The sequence below is a fragment of the Felis catus genome, chromosome C2, assembly GCF_018350175.1.
Source record: "Felis catus isolate Fca126 chromosome C2, F.catus_Fca126_mat1.0, whole genome shotgun sequence".
Classification (NCBI taxonomy): domain Eukaryota; kingdom Metazoa; phylum Chordata; class Mammalia; order Carnivora; family Felidae; genus Felis; species Felis catus.
Genome location: NC_058376.1, coordinates 120,669,824 through 120,685,520, shown reverse-complemented (window position 1 = coordinate 120,685,520; position 15,697 = coordinate 120,669,824). Strand labels below are relative to the sequence as shown.

The 15,697-nt window shown below is 35.7% G+C and overlaps 1 protein-coding gene across 8 annotated transcripts in view; it reads left to right on the top strand.

The window, feature by feature from the left end:
• The window catches only part of TRPC1 (transient receptor potential cation channel subfamily C member 1), a 66,646-nt gene extending 55,119 nt beyond the window's left edge, over positions 1-11,527 (top strand). For 7 of the 8 annotated variants that reach the window (XM_006936359.5, XM_023260499.2, XM_045037490.1 and 4 more), the window contains 4 exons: positions 5,778-5,953; positions 7,613-7,814; positions 8,416-8,610; positions 9,600-11,527. In XM_006936359.5, coding sequence (XP_006936421.2) covers positions 5,778-5,953; positions 7,613-7,814; positions 8,416-8,610; positions 9,600-9,827 — 801 coding nt within the window. In that variant the 3' untranslated portion in view covers positions 9,828-11,527. Of the gene's footprint in view, positions 1-5,777; positions 5,954-7,612; positions 7,815-8,405; positions 8,611-9,599 lie in introns of those variants that run through there. The other variant, XM_023260502.2, reaches the window with a different exon arrangement.
• Positions 11,528-15,697: the final 4,170 nt, after the last annotated feature.

Genomic DNA, 15,697 nt, shown 5'->3' with positions numbered 1-15,697 from the left:
GTCTTAAATTATAGACGGTGTTGTCTCTACTAAATTAAAAATTCCTTGAGGATAGGGACTGTATCTTTATTTTTTCATCTGCACTTTACTTACTGCCTTGCCATAGTAGTCACTTACTATTTGATAAATTAAATGGTCTTGGGTAAAGACAAATGCTGATTGGCGTGTGAGAAGAATAAAGCTGTTGGGCTATATTTACTACCTGTTACTGGAGCTGCTTATTCAAAATAATAACAACCACCACATTTGTTTAACATTTCATGTGGGCCAGGCACTGTGCTAAGTGTTTTCGCCTTATTTCATCCTCATCACAACCCTTATTTTTATTTCCATTTTACAAATGGGGGATCTAAGGCTTAGAGAGGTTAAGTAGTTCACAGAACTAGAAAGAAGTAGTCAAGAGCTGAACCTGAGTCTGTCTGAATCCACAGACCAACCTGCTCTTCAAAGTTCTTCTGCTTTTATAAAAGAAGGATGCTACCTAATATGCTTCAGCAAATGTAAGAGTCATGATTGATTGGACATAAATCAGTAATGTTACACGTTTTAACAAAAAAAGACGTAAAGATAGAATCTAAAAATAAAGTGGTAATTATAATAATAACTGTTAACATATGGGCCCTTACCATGGATACTATTCTAAGATCTTTATTTACATTTATTACCTCATTTAATCCTCACAGTTGTTCTAAGAGTCAGACTCTTTTATTTCCATTTTACAGAGGAAGAAACTGAGGCATAGAGATATTAAGTAACTTGCACAAGGTCACACAGCTGGTAAGTAGCCAAACTGGGATTCTAACCCAGTGGTTTGGCTCCAGAGCTAAAGATCTTCACCAATCTGCTAACTTGCCTCTCTGTTTTCATTGCTACAGAGTAATATGATTCCCTCGTTAACTTTTATTGTACAGTACTTCTTTGGGCAGGCTTTAATAATTTACAGATCTTAAAAATTCTTCCTGATTTATCCACATGTTTCAGATGAATTAAGCACTTGTAGTTGGGTCATTAGACAGAAAGAACAAGACAGAACCAACCAACTGGGTTCAAATTTTGCTCTGTAACTTACTGTTACTGTTACTCATCTCTGTGAGTCTCAGGTTCTGTGTCATTGTTGTGAGGATTAAATGGGTCAGTATATATAAGATGCATCTCATAGCAGGTTTCCTGACACATGATGAACTTTACATAAATCATTAGAGCCGTTTCTTCATTTCCTTTATAGTTAGTGGAGTTAACTGTCGCAAATCTGAAAAATAATACAAAGAAACTTGGAAAATAAGTGTAGCATCTGACACATAAACGCATACTTTATTCATAGTGAATCATTTGGCTTTACTGGATAATTAATAGATTTAATTTAGTGTTCTGTATCACATAAATGGCATATTGTTGTCATTTGCAGTGAGTAAAGAGTGATTTCATTTCAAATTGCCTTGTATTTTAGGGTATACTGGGGATGGACATTTTTCTTTGGAAGCATAAATGTTACACTTAGAGGGAAACTTAGAGGTCATTAGTCTAGGAGTTCTCAGGTTGGTGAGACTCAGAATCACTAGGGTTGCACATCAAATCTGTATATCTAAGTCCTGCCCTCAGAGATGCTGATTAAATAGATTGGCATAAAATCTGGCCAAGTTTTAATAGCATGTAGATGAGTGAGTTTGATGTAGCATATGACCATCCCTTTTATAGGTCAGGAAACTATGGCCCAGCTCACACAATGTTAGAAAAAAAGACTTGGTGTAAAATGTTAATAGTTACATCTTTTTTGGTTTTGGTTTTGGTTTTGTTTTTGTTTTTTTAGTTACATCTTTTTTGGATATTATTCATGTATTAATTCAATAAGCTCATTACATGAGAATAAAATCCTTAATTGCACACAGCCCCCAATTTTTTAAATATAATTTATTGTCAAATTGGCTTACATACAACACCTAGTGCTCATCCCAACGAGTGCCCTCATCAATGCCCATCACCCACTTTCCCCTTTCCCCCACCCTCCCATCAACCCTCAGTTTGTTCTCTGTATTTAAGAGTCTCTTGTGGTTTGCCTCCCTCCCTCCCTATTTGTAACTATTTTCCCCCCTTTCCTTCCCCCATGGTTTTCTGTTAAGTTTCTCAAGATCCACATATGAGTGAAAACATATGATAACCTGTCTTTCCCTGACTGACTTATTTCACTTAGCATAATACCCTCCAGTTTCATCCATGTTGCTGCAAATGGCATGATTTCATTCTTTCTCATTGCCAGGTAGTATTCCATTGTATATATAAACCACATCTTCTTTTTCCATTTGTCAGTTGATGGACATTTAGGCTCTTTACATAATTTGGCTATTGTTGAAAGCACTGCTGTAAACTTTGGGGTACATGTGCCCCTATGAATCAGCACTCCTGTATCCCTTGGATAAATTCCTAGTAGTGCATTTGCTGGGTCTTAGGGTAGTTCTGTTTTCGATTTTTTGAGGAACGTCCGCACTGTTTTCCAGAGTGGCACAGCCCCAAATTTTTAATGGGAGAGCTAAGATAAAAATCACAAAGTGATGTTTCAGAAAAGCTCTTGCAAGGAGTTAGAAGCAAGAATTGAATTCTACCTCTGCCATCTATTCTGTTACCCTGAGTAAGTCACAATCTCTTTGAGCTTCAGTTTGTCACTTGGAAAAAGAGAGATAATACTAGCCTTTCTGATCCTACAGGATAAATAAAAATACATGATACCTCTTGGAAAATGGTAGAGAGTTATATAATAAGGCATATAAAAAGTAGCTATGTGTTCAACATTTTAACTAATATGCTGGGCTTTGAAGCTTATTGATATGGTGCCTGCTCTTACAGCCTGCTAGAAGAGACAAACGTAAATATTGGTATAAAATGAAAAATATGATTTTAGAGATTATGGACAAAGTACTTTGGAGCATAACTGAGGGGGTGCTTGGAGAGAATCTGGACAGCTTCTTAGAAAAGGTGACATTTGATCTGGGCCTTGAAGGGATAAAAAGCTTTCCTGGCAAAAACAAAGTTACATGTACAGAAACATGAAGTCATAAAAGCATGGCGTGCTTAGAGAAGACAGGATGTCTTTCGTATTTGGACAGTGGGTGGCAGTTGGGAAGATGAGGCTGAAAAAAATAGACTGGGCTGGACTCTGAAGGCCTCTGTGCCAGGAATTTGAATATTATCATACATGCAAAGGAGGTTTTGAGTGTGAATGGCTTGATCAGATAGAATTTTTAGACAGGTAATTATGGTTTTTTCTGGAGGAAGATTTGGAAGGAGAATGACTAGAAGTTGTCATTATTATTGCTTCATTTTTTCAGCAAGTTTTATAATTTAACACATGATATGAACCCTAACGATACCAGCCTTCACCCTATCAGATATTTGGCATGTGTTTGCTGTTCTACACAGTGCTCTGTATGTAGGGTCTTTGCCTCTTTTAAATTATCTCCTAAGGATAAATCTCCAGTAGGGGCGCCTGAGTGGCTCAGTGGATTAAGTGTCTGACTTCACCTCAGGTCATGATCTCACGTTTGTGGGTTTGAGCCCCACGTCAGTCTCTGAGCCCTGTATCGGGCTCGGTGCTGACAGCTCAGAGCCTAGAGCCTATTTCAGATTCTGTGTTTTCCTCTCTCTCTGCCCTTCCCCCACTCTTGCTCTGTCTCGGTCTCTCTCTCTCTCTCAAAAATAAACATTAAAAATGATTTCTTTCCAAGGTACTTTGGTATAAAGCTATCATTGATTAAGAAGGAAATGTATTTCTTCTCTTTCTCACACATGTAAAGCTTGCTGAGTTTAAAAGCTCCCTATTTCTTCTCTCAAAATTTTGCAGTGGGAAGTGAGGAAAGCACAAGACTTCAAAAGGTACTACATGGCCTAGTCAAATGTGCAAGCCATGCATATTGGACCTCTTCACTGTTGCAGAGTCTAGTTTACCAGGCTGTGGTGTGCCTAAAAAATTTTAGCACCCCTCTTTTACTTAATTGGCTGGCTCACTTTAGTGGGTTAGAGAGGTTTGGCCACTTACTCAATGTCACTACCATTTTGTATCAGTGGTAAGTGGCATATTTTATTTTGGTAGGTTGGAGGCAGTTAGACATTTTATTTGAAGCTGGATTTAATTAACTGTGTAAAATTGATCTGGTAAGTTTTGAGGAAGGGTTATTTTTAAACCCTATTTTTTGTATAAGTAATAAATGCAAAAAAAAAAAAAAGAAAAAGAAAGAAATGCATACAGTAAAGAAAATTCAAAGGAAGAAAGTCTGCCTTCCAACCCCGAGTCCTACCTTCCATATTTAAGCACTATTAAACAGTCTCTTGTGTAAACTTCCAGAAATGTACTGTGCGTATTAAATCCTATCTATACGAAATATATATCTGATTTATACTTTAAAGAAATAGAAATGGGATCTGTTATAATACTGTTCTATACCCAGCTTTTTTGACTTAATATTTTATAGACATTTTTCTACACCAGCACATATAGATGTACTTCATTCTTTTTAACAACATTTAAGATGTTCTAATTTTTTTGTGACCTCTAACAGTGCTGCAGTGAAAACCCATGTATATACGTGCATTTTGCATATTTCCTATCTATTGGCTAAATGCCAAGGGATAGAATTGTTGGGTCAAAAGGATAATGTCAAATTATTCTCCAAATTTGTATGCTAATTTAAATACCAAGAATTTATGAAAAGTACCTATCACCCTGATTTTGAAAGAGTATTGGAGGACAATGAAATTAGGCTTGAATAAAGCTCCCAGACACACTACATGTGACTGCATTACAAAAGATACCCATGTTAATTAGACCTATTCATCTGGTTTGCACACATATTTTCTTATAATTGACCTAAAATGAAAGAAAATTGACCACCTTGGCAAAAAAGATTAGGGCAGTCCTAGAGGAGGAAATGCTATCTTTGGAGAATTGGTTTAGAATTGGTCACAAAAAGCAAATTAAATACTTTATGTCATACGATTTTATAGTTGTAAACTTTAAGAACCCATAAAAAACATAAGCGTTTATTTCCCTTTAGGCTTGAGCAAGGAATTTTCCTTCTATTCCTTGCAAATTAGGCCTTTTCTTAAATTTCCATGTCTCAGCCTCTTACTTCTTCCCAGCAGTGTCCTCTGCAGACCTGGTCCAGATTCAAGAAATGTGCCATCCAACACTAACAGTGCTGGCATGATTAGGATGGCTTTTTTTTTTTTTTTTTTTAATGTTTACTTATTTTTGAGAGAGAGAGAGAGACAGAGAGAGAGAGACAGAGAGAGAGAGACAGTGTGAGCAGACGAGGGGCAGAGAGAGAGGGAGACACAGAATCTGAAGCAGGCTCCAGGTTCTGAGCTGTCAGCACAGAGCCGGACATGGGGCTAGAACCCATGAATTGCGAGATCATGACCTGAGCTGAAGTCAGATGCTTAACCAACTGAACCACCCAGGCAACCTTTTTTTTTTTTTTTTTTTTTTTTTAAAGTAGGCTTCACACCTAGTACAAAGCCCAGCGTGGGCTTGAACTCACACCCCTGACAACAAGACCTGAGCTGAGATCAAGAGTCGGTAGCCTAACCAACTGAGCCACACAGGCGCCCCTAGAATGGCTTTTTGTTTGTCAGTGAGACTTTTGATGTTTTAAAAGTATGGAACAATCTTAACCAGATGGAATAAAAGGAATCATATGTTTGTTTTACTTTTATTGCCTGGTCATTTAATACTTAATATTTTGTTTTCCTGATAATTTTAATGAACACCTATATAATATATTCCACAGATTTCAATGGGACAGATGTTACAAGATTTTGGAAAATTTCTTGGGATGTTCCTTCTTGTTTTGTTTTCTTTCACAATTGGACTGACACAACTGTATGATAAAGGCTATACCCCAAAAGAACAGAAGGACTGTGTGGGCATCTTCTGTGAACAGCAAAGTAATGATACCTTCCATTCGTGAGTGTCTTTTTAAATTTTTAGTAAATATATTTCTCTCTATTGTATTATATATGAATTAGTACCTATAGAAATAGAACTTCAAATTTTCTTTAAGACATTCCTTTTTAATAAATACTTTTTCATTAATCATGTTGTAGTTTTCTTTACATAAATAGAATCTTAAGCAATTAACAGGCCCACGATATTACATTGTTTCCCCTGCTGCTTGTCTTAACAGAGGAGTTCTCGGCATTTTGTACACTGTTAGGATTTGGGGCAGGACAGTTTTCTGTCAGTCCTGCGTATTGCAAGATGTCTCTGCTCTTCACATATTTTTTTATTAAAAATTTTTTTAACATTTATTTATTTTTGAGAGACAGAGCATGAGCAGGGGAGGGGCAAAGAGTGAGCGAAACACAGCATCTGCAGCAGGCTCCAGGCAATGAGCTGTCAACACAGAGCCCAACTCAGGGCTCGAAATCCTGAATTGTGAGATCATGACCTTGAACCGAAGTTGGATGCTTAACCAACTGAGCCACCCAGGCACCCCATACTTTTCACATATTAAATGTCAGCAACTGTCCATTATTGTTACAGGCAAAATCATCTCTCATATTTTCAACACTTCAGTAGGAGGTCAATAGAATTGAGAATCATTAGAGCTTCATAAACAATTTTTTTCTCTAATTTACTGTATCATAAGAACTTAAACAACCAGTTGTGAGGCAGACAAAATACCTCCCCTCATTTTTAAGTAGCATAATGGAGAAGGGGTGTGGAATTAGGTATTTGTTGTGTTTGTTATGTACCAACTATTCTTTAGATACTTGGATGTCATCTTATTTAAGATTAAATGAATAATAAGTATTTATTTAACACCTTCTATATAACAGACATTGTTCAAAGTACTGAGTGAATGAAGTACCAGTGAGCAAAACTGCCTCATAGAGTTTATATTACAGTGAGGTGATATAGTCAATAAAAAGAGAAATAAAATATATATTACACAATAAAAAGGACCAAAGAGACAAAGCTTGGCCAGGCTTCTCCCTATGTGTGAGAGGTTGCAATTTTAAATAGACTAGGGAAGGCCTCGCAAGAGATGACATTCAGGTAAAGATACTAAGTTGATGAAGGATCAAGCCATGAAGAAGATAGTTGGAGGAAGAGCATTCACCAATCCAAGGAATGGCAAAGGCAAATGCCCTGGGATGGGAGTGTGGCTGGCTGTTCAAGGAAAAACCAGGAGGCCACTGTGGATGGAATGTAGTGAATGAGGGCAAGTTGTAAGAGATGGGGTCCAAAAGGTAATGAGGATCATGTAGAATGTTGTTGATCTGTGATCTTTGTAAGGACTTTGGGCTATTGAGATTGAGAGCCATTTGAAGTTTTTAAGCAGAGGAGTGGCAACATCTAATTAGGCACAAACAGGGTCTTAGAGGCTGCTATGTTGATAATACAAAAGCAGTAGGAGGTTAAACAAAATAATTTATCCTTTTAAGTGTATTTCTTTGTTTAAGACATATGTAAACTGTTGGGTTCAATCTCATTCATTTTAAAATGTATTCTTGGATTATCAATGTTTTACTTATGGAATGTTAATATGAATGAGTTCTTCATTTTTGCTAATTAAGTGCTTTAATTTTCTTTTAAACAGAAATGTAATTGTCTTTACAGGTTTATTGGCACTTGCTTTGCTTTGTTCTGGTATATTTTCTCCTTAGCACATGTGGCAATCTTTGTCACAAGATTTAGTTATGGAGAAGAATTGCAGTCCTTTGTTGGAGCTGTTATTGTTGGGACATACAATGTCGTGGTTGTGATCGTGCTTACCAAGCTGCTGGTGGCAATGCTTCATAAAAGCTTTCAGTTGATAGCAGTAAGTATTCATTCTTGTAAAAACTTAATATTCTTTCAGATCATACCAAATGTATCTAGTAGATAAGGCAGCCAAAGATTATAAGAATTAAGAATTAGTATTATTTTAAAATTAAATACAGATAAAAAAAACTTTTTAACGTTTTTATTTATTTTTGAGAGAGAGAGCGCGCACAAGTGAGAGAAGGTCAGAGAGAGAGGGAGACACAGAATCTGAAACAGGCTCCAAGCTCTGAGTTGTCAGCACAGAGCCTGACACAGGGCTCGAACTCCTGAATCTCGAGATCATGACCTGAGCTGAAGTTGGATGCTTAACCAACTGAGCCACTCAGGCGCCTCTAAATATAGATTTTTTAGTATATGTGCTGCCGAAGCGAGCACCAAATATAGATTTTTTAAATGTAAGTAATGTATATTAACTACAACTCTTGAACCAAATTTTTACCTACAAGCTGTGTTAACATTTGGACATCAAACATTTGGACCATGTAAAATGATATCTCCCCCCCCTCCCCATCTCTCTCTCCTTTGCCCTTCCCTCCCCCGTGTGTGTGTGTGTGTGTGTTCACATTCTGTGTTGCTTTTTCATTTGGCTCTTACAGAATCATGAAGACAAGGAATGGAAGTTTGCTCGAGCAAAGTTGTGGCTTAGCTACTTTGATGACAAATGTACATTACCCCCACCTTTCAATATCATTCCTTCACCAAAGACTATTTGCTATATGATTAGTAGCCTCAGTAAGTGGATTTGCTCTCATACATCAAAAGGCAAGGTTAAACGGCAAAACAGTTTAAAGGTAAGATATTAAAATTGCAACTTGGAAATTTTAACAGTTCCTAATCACTGATGTTTCCTAGAGTGTAAATATGCAGGCTCCTTAAGGCCTGGGACTGTCTGATTTTTTTTTTTACTCATATATCCCTAATGCATGGCATAGTATCTAACATAAAGTAAGGATTCAATATGTGAGAGATAGAGCTATGATTTTTTTTTTTTTTTTATGAAATCTTGTCTCAAGTTTTAAAACACGGAAAATATTTAGAATGCCAATTCTGTCAGCATAGATAAAGATTGACTACTGGAGCCATCTCATTTTTCTAGTTTTAGTTGAAAGTTATTCATTACATGAATAATTCAGTTCATGTTGCTATAAACCAGAGGTTGGCAAACTTTTCTTTAAAGGGCCTATTAGTAAATCTTTTGGACTTAGCAGACTGAGACAAAATCAAAAATACTTTATGACTATAATGAGTAATATAACAAGAAAGAGCACAAATTTCCACAAAATTTTTATTGGTGAAATTTAAAATGTAACATTAATTGAGTAATAATTTAATAATTTTTTGTAATACAGATCTAATGAAAAGAATGGAATTCCATTTTGGGGGGGGAATAACATTTTGTTTAATTGGGTCTCAAAATCAGTATTCCCTATCATCAAATTAATTATAAATATTCATCTGTAAAAAACCACTCTTCGCTCACAGGCCATTAAAAAATAGGAAACAGGACGTACTTGTCCTGTGGGTTGTAGTTTGCTAATCCTTCCTATAAATTGAGGATTCCTAAGAATATTTTTAAATCCAGAGAAGCATATAGGTGAATGAATAAAACAAATAGGCAGGCTGTATCTGTTTTAAACAAGTGATGAATATTATTTTGTAACATATAGCCCCAAAAATATAGCCCAATAAAACATGTGTTTGTATCTGTGAAAAATCTTAAAAATTCACCTCATTTAAATATTGTTTATAAAATTGTATCATATAATTGTTTGTTTTGAAGGAATGGAGAAATTTGAAACAAAAGAGAGATGAAAACTACCAAAAAGTGATGTGCTGCCTAGTGCATCGTTACTTGACATCCATGAGACAGAAGATGCAAAGTACAGATCAGGCAACCGTGGAAAATCTAAATGAACTACGCCAAGATCTTTCAAAATTCCGAAATGAAATAAGGGATTTACTTGGCTTTCGGACTTCTAAATATGCTATGTTTTACCCAAGAAATTAACCATTTTCTAAACCATGTAGAGAATAATTTTCAGTAATAAATCTGAAAGATTGGATTTGCATAATTTGCAATTAAATCAGTAAGATATATATTGAATTAAAATGAAGAATTATGTAAAAGCCATTCTTTAAAATATTTATAGCATAAATATATTATGTAAAATATGTATATAGGATTAGTTTTTTAAAACCCTCTATTAGTAGCTTTTTTGCAGGTGCAAAACAGATTAAGTAGATAGATTTTGTTAGCATGCTGCTTGGTTTTCTTACTTGAACAGTGCTTTAAATTTTTTTCTTTTTATGTTTAAGAAGGGCAGTTATAATTGTGCACATTGCCAGAAGGTTTTGTAAAGTGAAGATCAGCAAATGTGGGCTGGTCTCCATCCATAGGATACACTTGAAATATAGTTAAGTCATGGTTTTTAAAATCTCTGTTTTAGGAGTTCACATTAGTTCAGTATTTATTGTTTAGGAGTATAGTTTAATCTAAAATAATAGTCTATTTTTTTTATTTTGTTATAATCTTAAGTAACAAAGAAAAACCTCTAATGGATATTTGAATCTGTTTATGTCTCTATAAATTTTAAGTCACTTCACAGTTTTTGTTATTGTAATATATTTACTTTTACATGGTTGTATTCACTTTATATTTTTTGGTTTTTTTCACTTAATAGTATTTTATATATACATTTCCATGTATTGGTATAGTCTATATATTTAAATTTTTATGGAATTATATAGTTTTTGAAAGATATAGTCAGTAGACTTTTCATTTTATAGAAATAGAGTATTTGAGTATGTTTATAGGTTTGCACAGGTATTTCACTAAGGTTAGGCATTTGGTGGCTTTTAATTTTTCTTTATCATAATAGTGCTACAGTCTTTTTCATTTTTCAGTTTGGAGTGACTGTTCATAGTTATAAAGCTAACCCAAAGTAAGGATTTAGAAGATACTTTATCATATGTGGTCACAGCGTGTTTTGTTTTTGTAAATTGGAAGACCCTTTAATGCGAGGATTTATTTATATTTGGACTAAGGTTCTTGAACTAATCTCCCAAAGTATTTTCCACAGAATTTAACATAGCTTCTATAAAAGTGACTTCTTGCTTATTTGTGGATCACTCTTACTGCTTAAGATAAAAAGCCTTGATTTTTTTTAAATTGGAGAATAAGATATGTAGTAAAAATTTTTTTCCTGCGTTCATGTGAGGGATGTAGTTAAAAAAGTTTCACAGGCTATTGCTTGTATTTTCTTGCAGCATTTCCAGTTAAGAGGTTATTAGGTATATAATTATCTTCTTAACTGAATTTCAGATGGTGTTAAGGCCACAGGGTGCAGGTAACCCTAGGTCTGTAAGCCCCACTGGTCCGGGGGGTCATTGTCTAAATATATTAGTATTATGCTTCATCTTGCTTTTTACTTTTTATTTTTTAATTTACAAGTTGTAAGTGTTCCCTCTTTGGGACAAATTCTTATAAAAATGTTTATTGTAAAGTTATATATTTTGTCTACAATGGGATTATGCACTTCCCAGTTGGGATTTTACATCAGGATTTTTAGTCATTCTAAAAAATACCTAATTATTAAATCAAAATATTTATAGAGTGCCTACTGTATGCATGAATTACTTATAAGGTATATTTTGGATGACAGCATATTGTAAGAAAAAAGGTAAATAAAACTTGACATTAGATTATAAGTTGGTGGGATCTGTTTATTGTATTATCATATACTTTTATACTTTTGTGTTGAAATATAATTCACATGGCATAAAATTCACTCTTTGAAAGTGTACAATTCAGTGTATTTTTTTTTTTTTTAAATCATGGTTAGAAAGATCTAAAATGTAAAACATCAACATCAGACCCCTCTGTGCCCCTTTCCACCTCCAGTGGCAAACATATTGAACTCTTTTAGCTATTTCTTGTATTTATAAATACCATGTTTTGAAATAATATGTTCACACAAAGACCTGTGTCTGTGAACATTTATAGCAACTTTATTCATGATCCCAAACTAGATCACTGAAAACAGCCAAATGTCCAACAGCTGGTGAATGGATAAACAAGGTGTACATCCGTATGGTAGGTATTTATTTACTCGGTTATACAAAAGAATTGTATCAGAGTTCAGTCAGAGAAGCAGAACTACTAGGATATTTGCAGGCATACATGTATACATGTTTGTATAGTGATTTGTTTACAGGGATTTGCTGTTACACGTTGGAGTTGGTTAAGCAGTCTCTGTGAGTCTATTGTTTGCATCTAATGCTAGAGTTAAAGTTCACATGGTAGGCAGTTGACACTGAGACCTGTGTTACTTCTTACTGTCTCCAACTTTGACGATGTGTGTATCCTGTGTGAAAAGTTGCCTTTTGCCAGGTTGCTAAACACACACCTGGCCCAGGAGTCCAAGAAGCTGAAGGAGGATCCAAGGAAAGGTGAAACAATGTAGGTCCGACTGTTGTCCCACCCCAAAAGTTGAGCCAGCAGGTAAGTTACCCCATGTTCAAGCTACAAAAGTGCCTGCATAAGAAATGAGATCACTGCCTCTTCACTTCTGCCCTTCAAATTTCACTTTAAAATGTGTCTTGTGGGGCACCTGGATGACTCAGTTGGTTAAGCCTCTGACTCTTGATTTTGGCTCAGGTCATTATTTCACAGTTTGTGAAATTGAGCCCTGTGTTGGGCTCTGTGCTGACAGCACAGAGCCTGCTTGGAATTCTCTCTCTCTGTCTCTCTCCCTCTCCCTCTCCCTCTCTCCACCCCCCTTCTCTCTACCTCCCCCTTCCCCCCCGCCAAATAAACTTAAAACAAAAACAAACAGTGTGCCTTGTGGTTTACCCTAAGGGTATGTAAGAAAGAAAATTCTGGGAAACATAAATTAGCCTAGCCAAGTTAATACAGGGACAAACTACCGATCTATGCAATAACATGTCTTTTTTTTTTTTTAAATGGTTGTTTATTTTTGAGAAAGAGACACACACAGAGTGCGAGTCGGGGAGGAGAAGAGAGAGAGGGAGACACAGAATCCAAAGCAGGCTCCAGGCTCTGAGCTGTTAGCACAGAGCCTGACATGGGGCTCGAACTCAAGAACTGAGATCATGGCCTGAGCCAAAGTCAGGCGCTTAACCGACAAAGCCACCCAAGCCCCCCCATAGATGAGTCTTAGAAGTATTATGCTATGATGAAAAGGCTACATACAGTATGATTCCATTTACATGACATTCTAGAAAAAAAGCTATGGAAACCCAAATCAGACCATTGATTATTAAGATCTAGTGGGAGAAGCCTGATTGCATAATCAAAAGGTACACTTAAAAAGGGTGAATTTTAATGAATACAAATTATGCTTCATTAACCTGAAAAAAATACATAAGCCTACAACTTACTAAAAGAAAAAAATAACAGTAGGCCTAAATCATTATTAGTCCAAAGAAAACAGTGCTTATGCAAGTTAGTAGCCCGTCATTAACACAACACAGTGGGGTGAAATATAGTAATAAATGCCAAGGTAAATTATTTTGTACTATTTTTTCAAAATAATTTTGGCTATTCTAGCTTTCTTCCTCTGTCATATAAATTTTGGAATTGGTCTATCAATTTCTACCAAAAAAGGTGGTTTTTATTAGAATTGCATTAACCTTGAAATTTTTGTTTTCGTCCAAAAATACATTTATAAAATCCAAATAGGCTGAGATTATAGGTCATGAGGAGTAAACCAGTTGGGCCTAATTATTCAGAATTACATTAAGAAAATATTAATGGTGGGGCGCCTGACTGGCTCAGTTAGTGAAGGGTCCGGCTCTTGATTTTGGCTCAGGTCATGATCTCATGACTCATAGATCAAGCCCCGCATCGGGCTCTTTGCTGATAGCAGGGAGCCTGCTTGGGATTCTCTCTCTCTCCCTCTGCGCCTCCCCTGATCATGCACACACATACTCTTTCTCAAAATAAACAAAAAAACTTTCAGCCACATAAATGACAGGTAAGCTCTGTTTTCTTCATCCTGCATTCTAGGGTGTATCTGTCTGTCTCTTCATTAGAAAAGATATTTAATCCATCCTTCCATTTTAGGCAAATTATTCTTGTTGAAAGATATTAAAATTATCAAGTGCTATGTGAAAAGAATTTTAAGGAGCTGCCTCAGTAGCTCATCTCAGAAATTTAATTAATTTTGTGAGGTTATTTTAATATTCTAAATTTTAAATATTTTAAACTCATCCCCTCCCCTTAATATTTCAGTGGAAATAGCAAACAGTCACTGTATTTTCTATAATGGTCATTTTAATACAGAGGATTTCCTTTTTCTAAGTTATAAAACTAGACAGAAGCAGCTCTCGTATTCTCTATATCCTCAGCTTAAGTACTTTGTTGGTGAATGGCACAAATTTGTTGAATGAAAATTTAGCTTTATCTGCTTGTGTAATATCCTAGACACTTACCTAACAGTTGTGTGTTCTAGAACTTATTTCAGCAAATTGGGTTGGAAGAAGACTTAGATCACCTACTTCAATCTTCTCATTTTATAGGTGAGAAAATCGCCATTTTAAGTAATTTGCCTAAGACTGATTCATGACTGACCTGAGATCCTGAGCTCAATTTATTGTTTGTGTAAGATATATCCCAAAGCTTTACTTTTTTGATTTATTTCTCATTGTAAGTTCATCTTGGTCACAGAGTGGAATTTAAGATGTCTTAAAAGGCCTTGCTTTTGTAAATGAATAGTTTATTAAAGACTTAATTTATGACCAAGGACAGAAACAGACCAATGAGATGAGGAAGAATTAGGAGGGAAAAGAAGGACTGTGAGGTAGTAAGTATATATAAAAAATCAGGAGGGGTGCCTGGGTGGCGCAGTCGGTTAAGCGTCCGACTTCAGCCAGGTCACGATCTTGCGGTCCGTGAGTTCGAGCCCCGCGTCAGGCTCTGGGCTGATGGCTCAGAGCCTGGAGCCTGTTTCTGATTCTGTGTGTCTCCCTCTCTCTCTGCCCCTCCCCCGTTCATGTTCTGTCTCTCTCTGTCCCAAAAATGAATAAACGTTGAAATACTTTAAAAAAAAAAAAAATCAGGAGTCAGTCCACCCAAAACGTAAGCCAAGGCATGGAGGGACCAAGGGTTTAGAATGGAGAAACTGAATGATTTTATTTCTGTGCAATTTTATACCCTGATCAATTTGGTTATTCAAGGATCTAGAAAGAATTTAAAATCTGTAAGGGATCTCAGGATCCAATTCAACTTTTTCATTTTACAGATAAGGAAACAGAAAGTTCTCCCACTGATACACTGTGAAGGAGAATACAAGTCTTTGTCTGCTTTGTCCAGGAAGCTCTTAACTGCATTATGTCACTGTTAATACTAATTTCTTATAAATTGATCAGCTTTATGAAATCTTTAAGTTTGTAAATTTTCTTAATATATTTCTGTTCTCAAAAACTTCATCTCACTGTTTAAATGTAACCTAATCTTGGGGCACCTGGGTGGCTCAGTCAATTAGACATCTGACTTTGGCTTGCTTAGGTCATAATCTGGCGGTTCATGGGTTCAAGTCCCACGTCGGGTTCTGTGCTGACAGTTGGCAGCTCAGAGCCTGGAGCCTGCTTCAGATTCTGTGTCTCCCTCTCTGTGCCCGCACTTGCCTTCTGTCTTTCTCTCAAAAATAAATAAGCATTAATTTTTTTTTAATGTAACCTAATCTTAGTATCAGAATATCCCTGAAGCAAAATATAACATTTCAAAATTATAATCAAATTTTAGCCTTTTTAAGCCTAATTGTTGACTTTGTTTTTTAGAGGAAGAAATAAATTACAAAAACAAAGAAGTCCAGTTTTTAAATTTTTTTAAATTGAAGAACAGTTGACGCACAATGT